We start from the raw sequence: 20,496 nt of genomic DNA on the forward strand, positions 1-20,496 counted from the left end.
AGTGAACCCGCCACTGCATACCTGTTGTGTTCAGTGAACCCGCCACTGCATACCTGTTGTGTTCAGTGAACCTGCCACTGCATACCTGTTCTGTGAACCCGCCACTGTATACCTGTTCTGTTTAGTGAACCCGCCACTGTATACCTGTTCTGTTTAGTGAACCCGCCACTGCATACCTGTTCTGTTCAGTGGACCCGCCACTGTATACCTGTTTAGTGAACCCGCCACTGCATACCTGTTGTGTTCAGTGAACCTGCCACTGCATACCTGTTCTGTGAACCCGCCACTGTATACCTGTTCTGTTTAGTGAACCCGCCACTGTATACCTGTTCTGTTTAGTGAACCCGCCACTGTATACCTGTTCAGTGAACCCGCCACTGCATACCTGTTGTGTTCAGTGAACCTGCCACTGCATACCTGTTGTGTTCAGTGAACCTGCCACTGCATACCTGTTCTGTGAACCCGCCACTGTATACCTGTTCTGTTCAGTGAACCCACCGCATCAGTGCGCATACCTGTGCAGTTAAGTGAACCCACCTACCTACGTGAGTGCACGCAGTGTGATATACCACTCCGTGCATACCCGATATGGACAGAACAGGTAGAGGAAGAGGTAGTGCCAGAGCCAGAGGAAGGCCACCCGGCAGATCTGCGCGAGGTCGTGTAAATGTAATTTCGTGTGGACCTGGCCCACAGTACAGTGCTCGGAAGAAGGCACGTCCCATCACCTCCCAAGATTGTCAGGACGTGGTTGAGTATTTAGCGACACAGAACACCTCATCTTGCTCAGCCACCAGCGCTACTACTAGCACCACTTCCGCTGCATTTGACACTTCGCAAGAATTATTTAGTGTTGAAATCACTGATGCACAGCCATTGTTGTTACAGCCAGATGAATTTTCACCAGCTCATATATTTGAGTTACCCGGCAACACTATGGATGTAACGTGTAAGGAGGATGAAGGACCTACTGATGGTGCATGTTTGGATTTGTCTGAGGCAAGCGAAGCTGGGCAGGATGATTACGATGATGACGATGATAGGGATCCTCTGTATGTTCCCAATAGAGGAGATGAAGAGGGGGACAGTTCAGAGGGGGAGTCAGAGAGTAGTAGGAGGAGAGAAGTTGCTGAAAGAAGCTGGGGCAGCTCTTCGTCAGAAACAGCTGGTGGCAGAGTCCGGCACCATGTATCGCCACCTATGTACAGCCAGCCAACTTGCCCTTCAGCATCAGCTGCTGAGGTGACGGTCCCCATAGTGCCCACATCCCAGGGTGGCTCAGCGGTGTGGAAATTTTTTAATGTGTGTGCCTCAGATCGGACCAAAGCCATCTGTTCGCTCTGCCAACAAAAATTGAGCCGTGAAAAGGCCAACACTCACGTAGGGACAAGTGCCTTACGAAGGCACCTGGAGAAAAGGCACAAACAGCAATGGGATGGCCACCTGAGCAAAAGCAGCAGCAGCACACAAAAGCAAAGCCACCCTCCTTCTCCTCTTCCTCCTCCATCAGGTGCATTATCTGCTTCTGCCGCTTTCTCCCTTCCACCTTCACAGGCACCCTCCTCCACTCCGCCTCTGCCCTTAAGCGGTTCCTGCTCCTCTGCCCACAGCAGCAGTCAGGTGTGCGTGAAGGAAATGTTTGAGCGGAAGAAGCCAATTTCGGCCAGTCACCCCCTTGCCCGGCGTCTGACAGCTGGCGTGGCGGAACTGTTAGCTCGGCAGCTGTTACCATACCGGCTGGTGGACTCTGAGGCCTTCCGTAAATTTGTGGCCATCGGAACACCGCAGTGGAAGATGCCAGGCCGCACTTATTTTTCGAGAAAGGCCATACCCCAACTGCACCGTGAAGTTGAGAGGCAAGTGGTGTCATCTCTTGCGAAGAGCGTTGGGTCAAGGGTACACCTGACCACGGATGCCTGGTCTGCCAAGCACGGGCAGGGCCGCTACATTACCTACACAGCCCATTGGGTGAACCTGGTGGTGAACGATGGCAAGCAGGGCGCAGCGGACCAAATTGTGACACCTCCACGGCTTGCAGGCAGGCCTCCTGCCACCTACTCTCCTCCTGCTACATGCTCTTCGCTGTCCTCCTCCTCCTTGGCTGAGTGGCAGTTCTCCTCTCCAGCTACACAGCCCCAGCTCCGCAGGGCCTATGCTGCATGCCAGGTAAGACGGTGTCACGCCATCTTAGACATGTCTTGTCTCAAAGCGGAGAGTCACAATGGAGCAGCTCTCCTGGCTGTTCTTAAGAAACAGGTGGATGAGTGGCTGACCCCGCACCACCTGGAGATAGGCAACGTGGTGTGCGACAACGGCAGCAATCTGCTTGCCGCTTTGCATATGGGGAAGCTGACACACATACCCTGCATGGCACATATCATGAATCTAGTGGTTCAAAGATTTGTGGCAAAGTACCCTGGCTTAGCGAATGTCCTGAAGCAGGCCAGGAAGTTCTGTGGGCATTTGGGGCGGTCTTACACAGCCATGGCACGCTTTGCGGAAATTCAGCGCAAAAACAACATGCCGGTGAGACGCCTCATTTGCCTGCTAGAACAGAAGAAAGCCGTGACCCACTACCTCTACAACTACAGTAGAATGAAACAGTCTGGGAAGATGGTGATGTTCTGGCCCGACAACTGGACACTGATGGAAAATGCATGCAGGCTCATGCGGCCGTTTGAGGAGGTGACCAACCTGGTGAGCCGCAGTGAGGGCACCATCAGCGACTTAATTCCCTACGCTTACTTCTTGGAGCGTGCTGTGCGTAGAGTGGCGGATGAAGCTGTGAATGAGCGTGACCAGGAACCGTTACGGCAGGAACAGGCATGGGACCAATTTTCATCAGACCCAGCTGTTTCCTCAACACCTGCGGCAGCACAGAGGGGGGAGGAGGAGGAAGAAGAGAAGTCGTGTGCAGAAGACGAGTCAGACTCAGAGGATGATGAGCAAGGTGTTTCTTTGGGGGAGGAGGAGGAGGAGGAGGAGGAGGAGGAGGGGACAGCGGCAGGAGAACAACCTCAGCAGGCATCGCAAGGGGCTTGTGCTGCTCAACCTTCCCGTGGTATTGTTCGCGGCTGGGGGGAGGAGGTTGACTTACCTGACGTCACTGAGGAAGAGCAAGAGGAGATGGAGGGTACTGGATCCGACTTTGTGCAGATGTCGTCTTTTATGCTGTCCTGCCTGTTGAGGGACCCCCGTATAAAAAACCTCAAGGGGAATGAGCTGTACTGGGTGGCCACACTACTAGACCCTCGGTACAGGCACAAAGTGGCGGACCTGTTACCAACTCACCGGAAGGTGGAAAGGATGCAGCACATGCAGAACCAGCTGTCAACTATGCTTTACAATGCCTTTAAGGGTGATGTGACGGCACAACGCCAGCAAGGTACCACTGCCACTAATCCTCCTCCCGTGTCCACGCAGTCAAAGACAGGACGCTCCAGCGATCTCATGGTGATGTCGGACATGCGGACGTTCTTTAGTCCAACGCCTCGCCGTAGCCCTTCCGGGTCCACCCTCCACCAACGCCTGGAACGGCAGATAGCCGACTACCTGGCCTTAAGTGTGGATGTAGACACTGCTGTGAACAGCGATGAGGAACCCTTGAACTACTGGGTGCGCAGGCTTGACCTGTGGCCAGAACTGTCCCAATTTGCCATCCAACTTCTCTCCTGCCCTGCCGCAAGCGTCCTGTCAGAAAGGACCTTCAGCGCAGCTGGAGGCATTGTCACAGAGAAGAGAAGTCGCCTAAGTCACAAAAGTGTTAAGTACCTCACCTTTATCAAAATGAATGAGGCATGGATCCCGGAGGGCTGCTGCCCGCCCCAAGACTAAGTCAGTCCCCGCACACACAGCATCTCTGCCTGCACGCCGTGTGACTGGCTGCCTGGCCTGCCCCAAGAAGACTAAGTCGCTCCCAGTCCCTCCACACAGCATGTCTGCCTGGAGGCTCCCTATGCTTGAGGAATTTATTCATTTGGCACTGCAATTGGCCTGATGAAGCGGGCTGTGACCCGTGAAACGCGTTGCCGCTTGTGCTAATAAAAATCTTTTGTAATACTTTGCAGAGATTTCGTCATTGAGGTAAGCTACCTCAAATTATCTACTGTTTTTAGCCGTTTTTAAACGCTTTTATTATCCCAGGGCGCCTCTTTCCTCTGTTTGTGCTTAGTATACCCCCGAACAGACTCTGTTCGAGGGGTGGTGATACGCCACCAGTGGGTTCCCACAGTGGTGGTCTCATCCTTTTTTCCACTAAGAGGGCGACCGTTCATCTGGTCCTGGCCAGGACCACCCCGAGTGGAGTCGGGTTTATTGTCTCCACCTGCTTCCTGTGGTTGGTTGCCCCCAGCAACCCTCCTTTGTGAGTAGTGCCTTTATTCCTCTCATTATATTGGTGTTATAAACATATTGCACTACTGGGCTCCCGTTTTGTCTCCTGTGTCTTTTCCTATAGGGTGCTGCATCACCCCTACCACTTTTGACTACCATTATGTAAATCAACATATAAAAGTCGGAACTGCCCTAATAAATTTGATAATATCTGGTCTGGCTGGTGCGATAAGTATTGCAAAACTGTAATGGTGGACGTTTAATATACTTAAAATATTTACAGCTGTGCTCTATACTCAAATTCTCTCGCAAATATTAATTTACCTACATGTATACTTTGATGAATTAATGCTTACAATATTTTCATATCATTCATCCTGATGTAGGCCAATGCTGATAGATAAATGGATTCTTGACTTAACGATTCTCATAGTTGGTGACTCCTGATGCGTGGCTGGACTACTTCTATAAACCTATGCAGTATATTTTAAAAAAAAATAATGATGCATCATAACCTAATGACGCAACTCAATCTTACAGGGTTAAGCCTTGGCTGTTCTTCAACATGCCTGCTGCCTCAGTAATAGCCTAGGAACTCTCTGAAAATGTAGTACTTCTAGTATTACATGATGATTGTAATGTGCTATATACTATGTATATGATAATGCTTTAATTTCCTCTTTACTTTCCTCTTCAGGGATCCCCAACAGGGTATTCCTCTTTCTCTTTTCCTTTTTCTCTCTCTTCATGCCGCCTTCTTCATAGTGCCATGGTTAGTCTTGCTATAGGTTATGTTTTAATGTTTTGTAAGTTACATTGTTGTATAGAAAAAAACTTTTTGAAAAAACTAATAAACTTACCGCTTTACAAAAATTATAAAATACTGAAACTTTTAGATGTGCTGGTCTACATGTATACAGATATCTCCTGATATCAGTGGCCTCTTCTGTTAACTTTCTATATGCAGTACATAGTAAAACTGTACAACGATTTGTACTGTCGTAGGTAAGTATTTTAAGTCCATCAGTTCAGAAATGACCAGTAAAAAAAACTATACTAATTAAGTAAGAGGATACAACACAAAGTGGCAAAAGTAAAGAGAACCGCCCGTTTGGTACTTGCACAACAAAACAAAAATGAAGTTCTTCTAATTTAAAGTATTTGTATAACTATCCAAAAATAAATAATTACCAATTCAACTATATACATTTTTTGAAATAAATGCTATAAATGCTAAAACCCTATATTAACACTCTCACTGCAGAACTGCGCTATGTGTACCATCGCAAACGCACTGCATTCAGCAGTTTTTGAGCAATTGCAATGCATTTCCTCAATGAAAACACAAAGCTTAATTCCCCCCCCCCCCCCCCCCGCCCCACCCTTTCATAAACTGAAGAGTCGGAGTCGGATGATTTTTGTTTCAAATCCACAGCCCTGGTAAGTATTAGATAAAGAGTCATAGTCGAGGAATCTGAGCCATTTTGGGTACCTGGAGTCGGTTTCACAAAATGAGGAGTCGGAGTTGGATGATTTTTGTACTAACTCCACAGCCCAACAATGCCAGTTGCCTGACTTCTGTGCTGATACTCTGCCTTTAATACTTTCAGTCACTGGCCCAGAATGAGCATACAGATCAGATGTTTTAACTCTGGTCTGACTCCACTGGCTGGGCGGCTGCAAGCCTGTTGTAGGTGTGTGACTACAGCCTAAAGCGCATCATGACAGCCAGTCAGCTGGCATTGTTTATAAGGGACAGAAGATGGCAGCCACGGTATTCCACTCACTTCAGGTTTCCATTAAAGCGGTATAGTCACCATAAAAATATAATTTCAACAGCAACTGGTCTGAGTGTATTAAGTGATAAAGATGCTAAGCCTGCATTCAAATCTTTCATAACTTTCTGCTGTTATGATTTGGAGTTATCACATACTTAAGGAACACTGGTCCTTTAGTAGTCGTGCCAAAGAATTGCATGCTGGGGGTTCTTTTTATCTATAATCTATTCCTCCTCTTCCTTTTATTTCCCTGCCAGCTTTTTATCTGAAACCTAATCCCCTACTCACTTGTGTTTACAAGCAAGGCTGAGGCGACTCAGCTATTGGAGGAGACAAGAAAAAAAATAAAGGGCAGAAATGACGTCACGAGTTAGCCTTAACTGTGGGCAAAAGACATGGCCCCCACCAGGAACAGAATTCTCATAATTTACTATAGAACATTTACTGAAATCAAAACGTGGACAGTATAATACATGCGTTATGTAAGTAGATCAAGTATTATCTACTTATATATGTGTTTTTTTCCCCCTGGCATCGTATGGCTAATCCTACTGCTTTAACAATTATCACATCCTCTGCTGTACCAACAATAATGCTGTTGTCCTCTAAAGGGATACTGAAGTGAGGCCGCTCATTGCAGGTTAGATACATACCGAAGTAGAAGGCCAGAGTCAGGTATTTTACGTAACTAGCAATTGAAGAATTACTAGTAGGTAATAAAACTATATAGCATACTTAAGTTACATTTTCAACTTATTTTGAGAAAAAAAAATATTAAACTAGACCTTTGTGACATTCCAGAATTATCAGCTGTAAACGTTTGAAGCATTCTCTCCAGCCAGTTGGCCAACAATTTGAATGTGTCAGTAGTTAACCAGTTGTATTGCAGCTTAGAGCAAATCTGGTTTAATACATAGGGTACCTAAGTAGAAAGTAGAATGCAGTATGGATGCTTTTCTTTTCAGAACTATTTGGTTACACAAGTAGTTCCGAAGGCTGCCCAAGAGCTATTCAACCTAGTAGGTTGAATAATTTCAACCAAGAACGGCACAGGAACGACGGGGCACTGAAGACCTACTCCTCCAGGTAAAAGCCCTGTAAGTTTGGCCATTCGAGGGCCAGCCGGCGCATGCACTGTGCGGCTGTGCATGCCCCCGTCTCGCTCCCGTAGCTGGGAGCCTTCTGCGCCTGCGCAGTAGTGCTGCACAGGTGCAGATCGCTCCCAGCCACGGGAGCGCGGTAGGATGCACGCACAGGGCTGCGCATGCGCAGTCCACCCCGACTAAGTTAATAGGGGTTCTACCGGGAGGAGGACACCGGCGGCATGGGAGTGATTGGTGCGGAGGGGGCTGGAGGAATCCCCAGGTATGTATAAAACTTTTATATCGATTAATCTCAGGTTTAGTTTAAGTACAATTAAGTACAAGCCTATAACATCAAAGTGAGAAGAACCATCGTCTTAGTTGTGATGATGTGAGGCGTGTAAATGTTCTGTGCTTGTACATCAAGACATCACTTGTTTATCAAGTTGAAATCTCATTAAAATGTTTGTCTTGCAAGGCGCTCTCAAACCAAGTTACTCTTAATCCAATGTTTCACTGTATAACAAATCCATGTGTTCCACAGCTGTCATCAGCCTGCCCTCATATTTATTTCATAGACGCAACCCCGATACAGCCTAATGCCAAAGCCTACCATGAAATTATGGATTTATTCAGACTGACGTATATTCATTTACTTGTTAGAGAAAGAGGGAGAAGCTTGGAAGCTTCTTAACAAGTTCAGCGGATGCTTTTTGCCAGAAAGGGAAATGATGAATGCGTGAAAGGAGATGTTACCATAGAAGCCATCATTAAGACGCGTGATCACAATTCACAAGGAACGATAACACTAAAGTGGAGGAATAGAGGAAGCCGCAGATAAGAGGACAAGTCTGACATCAGCCTTTAATCCTTGGCCTGTGAGGGGATCAGATAAACCTGTGCATAATTATAGACATTTCTAACAGAATCCCCTCATTAAAAGGATATACAGAACCTTTCCCCTGAACCTGTGGCCAACACATTAAGAGGATTTCATGTGAAATCCACCTTTACACCCGAGGAGAACAGAAACGCAGAGGTTTCCAGTGTGTGATATATCTTTATAACTATACACATTACCTGAGAGCCTGGCACTAATCTAAATATATCATCCAATAGCCTTGCAAGCAGCTTCAGAGTTGGTCATGTGATTCAAAGCAACCTAGCTGAAAAAGTTATGAACAGTCCCTGTGGGCGGGGTGAGTCTTGGGTCAGCATCATCATGCTGTTCAAACTGCAAACAGGCAGGGCAAGGACTGGTACTATACAAAAATGCATACCTCCCAACTTTTTGAGATGAGAAAGAGGGACACTTAAGCCACACCCCTGCCACACCTCTAATCACGCCCCCTAACACACCCCTAGTCACGCATACCATAAAGATTTCATAAGAAAAATGCTGTTTTATAATTCAAACCACACCGGTCCTTTCTATCCTGGTTCATTTTCCTTCATATTAACATGTGAAAATAAGAAATATATCAATGTAAAGGATGGGAATAAAGTTTAGAGTCAAACAAACACATTTTTAGTAGAGAAATATATAGATTTACATAGAAAGAGGGACAAAGTCCTGAAAGAGGGACAAATGAGGAGGAAAGAGGGACAGGGCTCCCAAAGAGGGACTGTCCCTCCAAAAGAGGGACAGTTGGGAGCTATGAAAATGGTTCATTTAATTCAAGAGCAAAAAACAAGGTCAGCAGACTGCAGACACAGAATCAGAAAAAACTGCACATCATCATATTCGTTTACTGATGTCTGTATGTCGACAATTTTCTCTTTTATGAACTGCTACATAAGTTTCACTCAGGCAATGTTTATCGCCTATGTGGCACAAGTTTTGTCAACACTTGTCTTTTATTCCCATGCGTATCTAAACCCTATAAAAAAAAAAAATCCTCTCCAACATGTCCATAGGACAACTGAAGCAACAGAGATATGGAGTCTGCCAAATGTATTTTACTTTTAAGCAGTACCAGTTGCCTGGCTATCCTGCAGATGCTCTGCCTCTAAGGGCCCGTTTCCACTTGTGCGGTGCGGAATTGCCGCTAATTCCCCGCTGACGAAATCGCATGCGATTCCACATGCGTATTTTACCGCGATTTCGCATAGGTTAGTATGTATGCGATTTTAACCATGTCACTGCCTGTGTGATGTAACATTAGTTTCTATACGAAATTGCGGTAAAATACTCATGCCAAAACCGCATGCGATTTCCCTATTAAATACATTAGCGGCGATTCGCATAGCGGTGTGCAAATTCTGAGGGCTCTTCCGTGCAGACTTCTCCCGCACAGAAAAACGCTCAGGATTACTGACAAGTGGAAACAGGACCATCCACTTGTATTGGCTATGCGAATCTGCATGCGGACAATGCATGCGGATTCGCGATAGTGGAAATGGGCCCTAATACTTATAGCCACTGTCCCTGAACAAGCATGCAGCAGATCAGGTGTTTCTGACATTGTTGTCAGATCTGACAAGATTAGCTGCATGCTTGTTTCTGGTGTTATTCAGACACTACTGCAGTCAGACAGATCAGCAGGGCTGCCAGGCAACTGGTATTGTTTAAAGCCCAATCTACACGATACGATTCTTTATACGATTCGATTACGATTCTATTTACGATCTGATTAAATCCAACATGTCCGATCCGGATTCGATTCAATTCGATTTGCCATTGCAAAACAATGGCAAATCGAATTGAATCGAATCCTGATCGGACATGACGGATTTAATCGGATCGTAAATAGAATCGTAATCAAATCGTATAAAGAATCGTATCGTGTAGATTGGGCTTAAAAGTAAATAAATATGGCAGCCTCCATATCCATCTCACTTCAGTTGTCCTTTATAAATCCTAAAGGTGGCCACACACCATACAATTTTCATGCAATCTGGCTGTACAATCTATCACCAAGTGTTATACTACATGGATGTTGGTAAGATTGTATAAATATTGTATAGTCAGATTGCATGAAAATTGTATATTGTGTGTCTGTTTACACTTAATCAGTTGCTCTCAGTTATAACTGAAAGGACAACTGATTTTCAAAGTAATGCCCATGTTTTCCTATAGCGCAGCTCACACGTAACGCGTTTTACCTGAAATCTTTTTCACAATGCACTGCTATGGAGAAGGAAAAAAAATGTGTACCAACTGATTAAGTGTAAACGGGGCCTTAAAGTGTACCTTACCTGGGGCTTCCTTAAGCCCCATTAAGGATGCTCTTCCCTTGCCATCTACCTGGGTAGCTCCAGTCCCCAGTAATTCAGTCTAAAAGCCTGGATGAGTCGCGATTCGCCGTGCATGCGCGGTCCCATTCAGGTGTGCTCCCCCGTCTTGCTCTTGCGGCTGTAGTACCGCGCAGGCACCGATTGCGCCATGAAGCGTGACTTGGCCAGGCTTTCGGGTTGAATTACAGGGGACCAGAGCCACCCAGGGAGAGGGCGAAGGACGAGCAGCTTTAAAGGGGACTTTAGATTATATCCACAGTAGAGCGGATATAATCTGGCTCGGCTATTTTTCCTAGCCCGAACGAAAGGTCACTACACTACTGCACCTGCGCTGGACCCCGGCAAGGTAAATATATCACAGCTTGTCAAGCTTGTCGGGGGAGGATTGGGGGAGAATTCTGGGATGCACTGGATTCCCTGAACCTACAGGGGAGGGGGAAGCCTCATTGAGACCCTGAGGCTTCCTCCTCCAGAGGTAAGTATCCCCCAGAGGGATTTTTTTTTATGTTAAGAGTCTCTTTAAGAATCACTATAGCTTGAGGGAAGAAGCCCAACTCTCACTGATAACTTCCTGACATTTTTACTGTTGGCAGGTGATGTAGCTAATGCAGGCTTTTTGGCAGTTGGAAATAGCTGTAAACAGTTATTTCCCACAATGCAACAAGGTTCACAGACTGGAAACTGCCAGAAGTACCACGGTACTCAGAGCTTCTTGTGGGAGGGGTTTCACCACAATATCAGTCATACAGCGCCCCCTGATTTTCTGTTTTTGAAAAGGAATAGATTTCTCATGTAAAAGGGGGTATCAGCTACTTATTGGCATAAAGTTTAATTCTTGGTCGGAGTTTCTCTTTAAACTAATTATCAGCCTGGTGTGAGCGGTCATTGCCATACTGAAAAGTATAATGCCTTGTTATGTTTGAAAATGTGTCCATTTTGCAAGGTGAGTGAAGTGTCCTGGAGCCAACAAGCAACTCATTCATCAGATTATGGAGGCTTTCATAACACAGGAATAAAGTTTTACAACAAATGTTATACACAGGGCCATAGTTGTATCATTCTGATTGCAGTAAGTACTGTTTACAAATGAGAGTAACTCTAGTGGTCGTAATCAACAAATTACGATTTCGCTAAATTTCGCATACATTTTCGCAGTTACGCTTATATGTAATTACAATTTGCAAATTCAATTGATTTTGTGTAGTCACTCGTAATTTCGCACAAAATTTTGCGAAATTTCACGTAAATTCTTGCCGACCCCCATACATGCTATTGACACCAAAATTGCTACACATGTTAAGGAGAATAATGGGTCAAAAAAATAATTTTTCAAAAGACCTCATAGTTTTTTTTAAAAAAAATTCAATTTTAAAAATGCAAGTAAAAATGGTTTTTAAACTTAGAAAAATGACAGTTTAAAAACTATTTTTTTTTTGCATTTTCAAAATAGAGTTTCTCAAAAACTACAAGGTCTTTTTGAAAAATTATTTTTGTGACCTTTACCCACTATTCTGCTTAACATATGCAGCAATTTTGGTAGCAATAGCATGTATGGGGGCTTTGCTATTAACGTCTAAATTCAGCAAAAAATTGTGAAATTTTGTGAAAATTACGCAAAAATACGAAATTTATAAAATACTACTATTACATACTAAATGAATTACAATTTTCGCATTACGATGCGTAATTGTGAATTTCGATGTGAACATTCGCATACAGTATATACTCGCATACAAGCAGACTTTTTGACCCCTAAAAGTTGGGGGGTCGGCTTGTATGCGAGTCTTGGTCTGTGGTGGGTGGTGGTTGGTGGTCCGCGGCCTCCCCAAACCCTCCCCGCGGCCGCCGCTGCTATTACCTGCTCAGCCAGCGGCCGCTTCCTCTAATCCGGGTTCCCCTCTCCATAAGTGTTTCACAGCAGCGCGCCCGGCGCTGCTGCTGTGACGAGGCAGGAGTCAGGAAAGAGCGGTTCCCCTGGTAACAGCGATACACATCACCACTAAAGGAAGCCACGCTCTTTCCTGCCTCGTCAAAGCAGCAGTGCCGGGAGCGCTGCTGTGAAACACTTATACGCATGGAGGAGAACCCAGATTAGAGGAAGCGGCCGCTGGCTGAGCAGATAATAGCAGCAGCGGCCGCTGGGGGAGCGGGGAGGCGCTATACTGGACACTACCTACCTATACTGGGCACTATACTAGCTATAATGGGGCACTTTACTAGCTATACTGGGCACTATACTAGCTATACTGGACACTACCTACCTATACTGGGCACTATACTAGCTATACTGGGGCACTTTACTAGCTATACTGGGCACTATACTAGCTATACTGGGCACTATACTAGCTATACTGGGGCACTACCTACCCATACTGGGCACTATACCAGCTATACTGGGCACTATACTAGCTATACTGTGGCACTACCTACCAATACTGGGCACTTTACTAGCTATACTGTGCACTATACTAGCTATCCTGGGCACTATACTAGGGCACTACCTACCCATACTGGGCATTATACTACTAGCTATACTGGGCACTATACTAGCTATACTGGGCACTATACTAGCTATACTGTGCACTTTACTAGCTATACTGGGGCACTACCTACCCATACTGGGCACTATACTAGCTATACTGGACACTACTTACCTATACAGGGCACTATACTAGCTATACTGTGCACTATACTAGCTATATTGTGCACTATACTAGCTATACTGTGCACTATACTAGCTATACTGTGCACTATACTAGCAATACTGGGGCACTACCTACCCATACTGGGCACTATACTAGCTATACTGTGCACTTTACTAGCTATACTGGGGCACTACCTACCCATACTGGGCACTATACTAGCTATACTGGACACTACTTACCTATACAGGGCACTATACTAGCTATACTGTGCACTATACTAGCTATATTGTGCACTATACTAGCTATACTGTGCACTATACTAGCTATACTGTGCACTATACTAGCTATACTGTGCACTATACTAGCAATACTGGGGCACTACCTACCCATACTGGGCACTATACTAGCTATACTGGGACACACTGGGGGGATCACGCGGCCTGCACCAATCCAGCATTTCCTACCCCCAGGCTTATATGGGGGTCAATCATTTTGTCCTGGTTTTTCAGGTAAAAGTTGGGGGGTCGGCTTATATGCGAGTATATAAGGTATGCGAAATTTCGGCCCACCACTGGGTAACACACACTGCATCAATGTTCATGTTTGCTACAAAAACGCTAGAATCTTACCAGTTACTGCCCTTCATATTGGTTTTGAGGTAGCCAGCTTTGGTTAGAGTTACACTTTAATGAGACATTCCACAGTTACTGCAGTTTTCTCTTTATTATACGCCTCTTTACTTCAAGATGGAAACAACCTAGGATAACAGGACTGCCTAGTTACCTGTGGAGGAGAGATAGGATCGAAGCTGGAAGCAGACTCCGTGGTGGACAGTAATGGGAAGAATTGGGTGTTCAGGTTACGCGGAAATACAGATATTTCATTCTGCCGGTACAGCCGGTGGTCCCGCAGCTTTGCTACCCACTCCTCAAAAACCTCTGGAGATTTCACCTGTAGAACATCATAACAATACATTTAGCAATTACATTTGGAACAGTTTAATTTTCATCTGCAGATCATCACCTGTGTATTTTGAGGGCAAACTATAGCCTCTTTCTATTACAAAATACAGGGTAGGTGTTTTAATAAAGTAATTCAGTAGCAAAAGCAGTAATTCAGAAGGCAGGCTTGCTGCAGAAAAGCAGACGGAGAAAAGCGAGACCATTCAGTTCTGCAACAAAAAGTCTGTAGAGCCCTAAGAAGTTCCTTGATTTCTGCATAAATGGCAAAAAAACCTCAATCCCACTGAAATGCTGTTAAAGGACAACTGAAGAGAGAGGGATATGGAGGCTGCCATATTTATTTCCATCTAAGCAATACCAGTTGCCTGGCTCTCCTGCTGATCCTCTGCCTCTAATACTCTTAGCCATGGCCCCTGAACAAGCATGCAGCAGATCAGGTGTTTCTGACATTATTATCAGATCTGACAAGACTAGCTGCATGCTTGTTTCTGGGGTTATTCAGACACTACTACAGTGAAATAGAACAGCACGGCTGCCAGGCAACTGGGATTGATTAAAAGGAAATAAATATGGCAGCCTTCGTATACTGTACCTCTCATTTCAGTTCCCCTTTAAGTAAATCTAAAGCAAGTCAGCCAAACAAAATGTCCATAAGGTCTTGAAAGTGAACTCTGTTCCTGTATCCTAATATTTTAACGACGGCCTTGACTACCTAGCCAACTGTGTTCTGTCTACCCCCAGGCCTTTCCTGTAGCCTAAACATGTCACTGTCTGTCTACCTTTCCTCATTCATGCTTCTGGCTAACATCCTTGTCCTATGTGCTGTAGGTTGTCACCAGCCCAGATGCACCCAGTGGCTGAAACCTGGCATTCCAGGAAGTTTGTTAAGCCTTGAGAAGGTGCCCATTGATGATATCATCTTCACTGCTCAATCTTACCACTTTCTATGTAGTATCAGAAACTACCTTAGGTAACCATTCAAAGTATATTTACCCAGTTCACCCTTCTACTACTAGATTTGGTAAGATCATACAACTGTGATTTAGATTGCGTATCTCTGTCTTTTAAGACCACATTATACACTGGTGATGGTTCACAACCATAACAAGGCATACAAAAGTCTTTTCAACATTTCTGCACAGAGCTAGAGCTAAACACATATCAGACAAGCCAGATCTAAGAGAAAAGGCACGGTTTTGCGCTATTTAAAGCCTTCTGGTTGGATCTGTTAAACAAAAACCACAGGCTAAATTATTATTTTCTCACCTGCTTGGACTCATGCGTAAGATATTAATGTTTGTCTCATGACAGCAGCCAATTAAATCAACCACGAACGTGTTTATGTGCACCGCTACTGCACGGCCTATGCCAACTAAATGTGCTGCCAGTACAATATTCCACGGGATAGGTTTGATTAAAGGTTACCTAATCCTCACCATAAAAAGCACTTGTGTTTCTGCTTTTGAACAGCTTCAGTCAGCAACCTATATGACTAAACAATAAGACGCATCTAGGTTTAGAGGACAAAAACCAGGGGAAAATATATACTAAACCTGATGCCTCCATGGGGCAGGGGCATCTTGTGGACTCTTCTCCAAGCGTTCTCTGTCTAAGCTACACTAAGCCCTGCTGCCCTCCCCCCAGCTACGTACCCCCTGCAGCTACACTAATCCCTACTGCCCTCCCCCATCTACACTTATCCCTGCCGTTATACTAACCCCTGCTCCCCTCCCTACACTAACCCCATTAGCTACACTAACCTCTGCTGCCCCCCTCCGCTCAGCTACACTTATTCCTACAGCTACACTAAGCCCTGCTGCCCTCCCCCCAGCTACGTAACCCCTGCAGCTACACTAATCCCTGCTGCCCTCCCCCAGCTACACTTATCCCTGCAGTTATACTAACCCCTGCTCCCCCCCTACACTAACCTTATCAGCTACACTAACCTCTGCTGCCCCCCTCCGCTCAGCTACACTTATTCCTACAGCTACCACTAAGCCCTGCTGCCCTCCCCCCAGCTACGTAACCCCTGCAACTGCATTAACCCCTGCTCCCCTCTACCCCAGCTACACTTATCCCTGCAGTTATACTAACCCCTGCCCCCCGCCCCTACACTAACCCGATCAGCTACACTAACCTCTGCTGCCCCCCTCTGCTCAGCTACACTTATTCCTACAGCTACACTAAGCCCTGCTGCCCTCCCCCCAGCTACGTAACCCCTGCAGCTACACTAATCCCTGCTGCCCTCCCCCAGCTACACTTATCCCTGCAGTTATACTAACCCCTGCTCCCCCCCTACACTAACCCCATCAGCTACACTAACCTCTGCTGCCCCCCTCCCCCCAACTACACTTATTCCTACAGCTACACTAACCCCTGCTGCCCACCACCAAGCTACGCTAACCCCTGCAGCTGCATTAACCCCTGCTGCCCTCGAGCCCAGCTACACTAATATCCTGCTGCCCCCACCATCTACACTAATTGATTGGAATTTTGGAATGACTTTCAGTTGCACACATATTGATCTCTGGAAATAATAAAATACAATAATATTCATACAATGGAATACAATGCAGTGCACAACAATGCTTCATAAATACAACAGTAATCCGCAGTGCCCCACCTACTTGTTACCCAATAGTGATGTCATTCCCACCAAACAAAGTGAACAAACATTGCTTTATATTTATTATATTTATAAAGCGCCAATATATTACGCAGCGCTGGACATTAGTTTAGGTTACAGACAATATTTAGGGGTGACATACAGCAATATGACAATACAGGAATACAAGAAAACCAGATCACGCAGCACAGTATGAGTACAAGGTAATGTTTAGTCAGTCACTGGATGGAGCATGGAGATTAGGCAAGTTAGGTTCACTCAGATGCATAACATGGGTGCACAGTGATGGAGGTGCATGATCAGGTAGGACACAAAAGGAGGAGGACCCTGCCCAAAGGCTTACAATCTAGAGGGAGAGGTGGGGACATGAAAGGTAGGGGACCAGAGTTCAGCTGCGGGTTTAGAGCACTTGTAAGGGGGGGTAGGCCAGAGTGAAAAGGTGAGTTTTGAAGGCCTTCTTGAAGATGTTGAAGGAGGAGGCTGCCCTAATGGGTGAAGGTAGGGAGTTCCATAGTGTTGGAGCAGCTCTTGAGAAGTCCTGGAGGCGTGCATGGGACTGGGTGATGCGGGGGGCGGTCAGTTCATTGGAGGAGCGGAATGTGCGGCTAGGTGTGTACCTCTGTGTAAGATTGGAAATGTAGGCTGGACAGGTTTTGTGGATATATTTGTAGGTCAGACACAGTATCTTGAATCTGAATCTGGACTGGATAGGAAGCCAGTAGAGGGATTCGCGGAGTGGAGCTGCCGTGGTGGAGCGATGGGAGGAGTGGATAATTCTGGCTGCCGCATTCATGATGGACTGCAGTGGGGCTGTTTGGGTCATAGGGAGACCAGACAGAAGGGCATTGCAGTAGACGAGGTGGGAAATTATGAGGGCATGGATGAGGAGTTTGGTGGTGGCAGAGGTCAGGAAAGGGCGGATCTTGCAAATGTTACAAAGGTGGAAGTTGCAGGACTTTGTGAGGTTTTGAATGTGAGGAGTGAAGGAGAGTGCGGCGCTCAGGGTGAATGGTAGTGTGGTTGACAGTGACATGCACATCTGGGAGGTTCAGGGAGGGCCGGGGTGGGAAGATCAAATTCCGTTTTGTCTAGATTTAGTTTCAGGAACCTAGCGGACATCCAGGAGGAGATGGCTGATAGGCAGGAGGAGACCTTGTCCATGGTAGTGGTGGATATGTCAGGGGTGTGGAGGTAGATCTGGGTGTCATCTGCATACAGATGATAGTTAAAACCCATGGAGAAGATAACCTTGCCAATGGAGGATGTGTATAGGGAGAACAGTAGGGTGCCAAGGACCAAGCTTTGGTGGTTAGGGGTGGATGAGGACTCATTGAAGGAGGTCATGAAGGAGCGGTTGGAGAGGTAGGATGACAGCCAGGTCGGGGCGAGGTCGTGAATGCCCATGGACTGGAGGGACTGGAGAAGAAGGGGATGATCTACTGTGTCAAAAGCTGTTGAAAGGTCAAGGAGGAGGAGAATGGAGTATTTACCTTCAGCTTTAGCTAGGGCAAGGTCATTGCAATCCAGATTGCAGTGGGTATAGCAGGGAGTTGGCATTGAGGTACTGGGTCAGGCGTTTGTGAAACAGACGCTCAAGGAGTTTTGAGGCTAAGGGGAGGAGGGAGATAGGGAGGTAGTTGGAGGGTAGTGAGGTGTCGAAAGAGGGTTTTTTGAGTAGGGGTGGTACAGTGGCCTGCTTGAAGTCTGAGGGGAAGGTGCCTGTGGCTAGGGAGAGGTTAACTGAAGGTAGTGAGGACTGGGGCCAAATCCGTGAAGTGAGGCTGGAGTAAATCAGAAGGGATGGGGTCAAGGGGGTAGGTAGTGGTATGGGAAGTCTGCAGTAGGTGGTTGATTTCCTCAGTGGTAGTGGGTGTGAAGGAGGAGAGAGGAGAATAGGGTGGTGGAGGAGCTGGATGGGAGGGGGTGGGAGGTGAAGATTGGATATTTCCTGACGGATGGAGACAATTTTGTTGGTGAAGTGGGTTGCTAAATCTGTGGCAGAGAGGGAAGAATGAGCTTGGTAAAGTATTCCTGCTTCGCATCAGTAAGGGCAGTGTGGAACTGCAGCAGGTTAGTCTTGTACTGTAGGAAATCCTGGTTAAGTCGAGTCTTCCTCCATTTTCGTTAAGTGGCGCATGTTACCCTCTGGAGATTGCAAGTGTGGGTAGTGCGCCAGGGCTGGGGGTTAGGGGCGCGGTTGTGGCGGAATATTGGGGGAGTAGCTTTCTCTAGGGCTGATGAGAGAGTTTGGCGATACTGAGCTGCAGCAAGATTAGGACAGGTTAGGGTGGGGAGAGTGGAGGAGAGGGCATGGAGGGGGTCAGCAAGGACACTAGGGTTGAGCTTGCATAGGTCTCGCTGCCAACGACCAGGTGGGTGGGCGGGTACTTTGGAGGTGCCTTCTGTGAGGAGGTTTAAGGTGAGAAGGTGATGGTCTGAGGGTGGGAAGGGTGCAATGTCAAGGTCTGTAATGGTGGTGGATTTAGTGAATATAAAGTTGAGAGTGTGACCTGCAGTGTGGGTGGGGGTGTTGGTGTGTTGTACTAGGCCAAGTGAGTTGGCTATGGTGAGTAGCTGGGTCATGACAGTCGTTGGGTTCATCAATGGGAATATTGAAATCCCTGAGGATGATGGTGGGGAGGTCAGAGGAGAGGATGTGTGGGAGCCAGGAGGCAAAGTTGTCGAGAAATTGTGGTTTGGAGCTCGACGGAGAGCGGTATAAGACCTCAACAATGGCTGGGAGGGGATTGTAGAGGCGGATAGTGTGGACCTCGAATTATGTGAATTGTAAAGAGGGAGGTGGAGTGAGGACACAAAATGTGCAGGATGGGGAGAGGAGCAGACCCACCCCTCCACCTGGCCTGTTGACTGGTCTGGGGGTGTGACTGAGGTGAAGCCCCCCGTAGGAGAGGGCAGCCTCTGCGGCAGAGTCAGAACGGGTGAGCCATGTCTCAGTGAGTGCGAGGAAGGTGAAGGATTTGGAGAGGAAGAGGTCGTGGACTGCTGTAAGTTTATTGCGGACAGATCTGGCATTCCAGAGACCGCAGGGTAGGGGAAGCATGTTTTTGTGGGTGGGATGGATGGAAATAAGGTTGGGGCGAGGATGGATGTTGAGGTTATTTGTGGACAGACGGCTGTGAAGTGTGTGAAGCGGGTCAGCAGGGGATGCTTGTCTGGCAGCAGGCTGTGGCCCGGGATTATGTGATATATCACCAGCTGCAAGTAAGAGCAGGAGGGAAAGAGTAAGCAAATGTGAATGGGATTTAAATGTTTGTGAGGTTTTTGAGCTGCTGGAGGGAGAGAGAGATTTCAGGACAGCTAACAGTTCATGAGAAGCTGAGTAAGGTGAGAAAAGCAGAGCAGGTGAAATGAATATGGAGTGTGGTACACTGGGAGGATGCATATTGCAATGCAACTTGTAGATATTTGCAGACAGGCAGAACATAAGAAAAAGTGCAGTAAACATGGTAAGTGCCTCTGATTATAACCAGGAAATTTCCAACCTCTAAACAGTTTATATGAGTATGCAGTTAGTGCAAGAAAACCTGTGTAAATAAAGAAGCAGATTCTACTTGGCAGTGCAACATATATTCAGCAGTGGCACATTTACCAACAGTATTGGAGGCAGTTCTGGATGCAGAGTAGTTGTTTCCAGCAGAGTCCTGTGGCTGTTGAATCCTGTTTGAATTCCTGGGTGAATTCCTGGTAAGTTGTAAAGCACTTTATAATGTCACTTAGGAATTAAATTGCACCAAATGACCAAGGCCACAAGTGACCAAGCTTCAGCGCTTAAATAGGCATGGTTGAATTGGAAGTGATTCTCAATTAGAAATT

General features: G+C 46.4%; 1 protein-coding gene across 6 annotated transcripts in view; it reads right to left on the minus strand.

Annotated features, from left to right (window-relative positions):
* The window catches only part of OSBPL3 (oxysterol binding protein like 3), a 277,877-nt gene that overhangs the window by 97,303 nt on the left and 160,078 nt on the right, over positions 1–20,496 (minus strand). For all 6 annotated transcript variants that reach the window (XM_068236035.1, XM_068236040.1, XM_068236038.1 and 3 more), the window contains one exon: positions 13,858–14,025. In XM_068236035.1, coding sequence (XP_068092136.1) covers positions 13,858–14,025 — 168 coding nt within the window. The remainder of the gene's footprint in view (positions 1–13,857; positions 14,026–20,496) is intronic.

Source organism: Hyperolius riggenbachi, chromosome 5 (genome assembly GCF_040937935.1).
Source record: "Hyperolius riggenbachi isolate aHypRig1 chromosome 5, aHypRig1.pri, whole genome shotgun sequence".
In the NCBI taxonomy this organism is placed as follows: Eukaryota; Metazoa; Chordata; class Amphibia; order Anura; family Hyperoliidae; genus Hyperolius; species Hyperolius riggenbachi.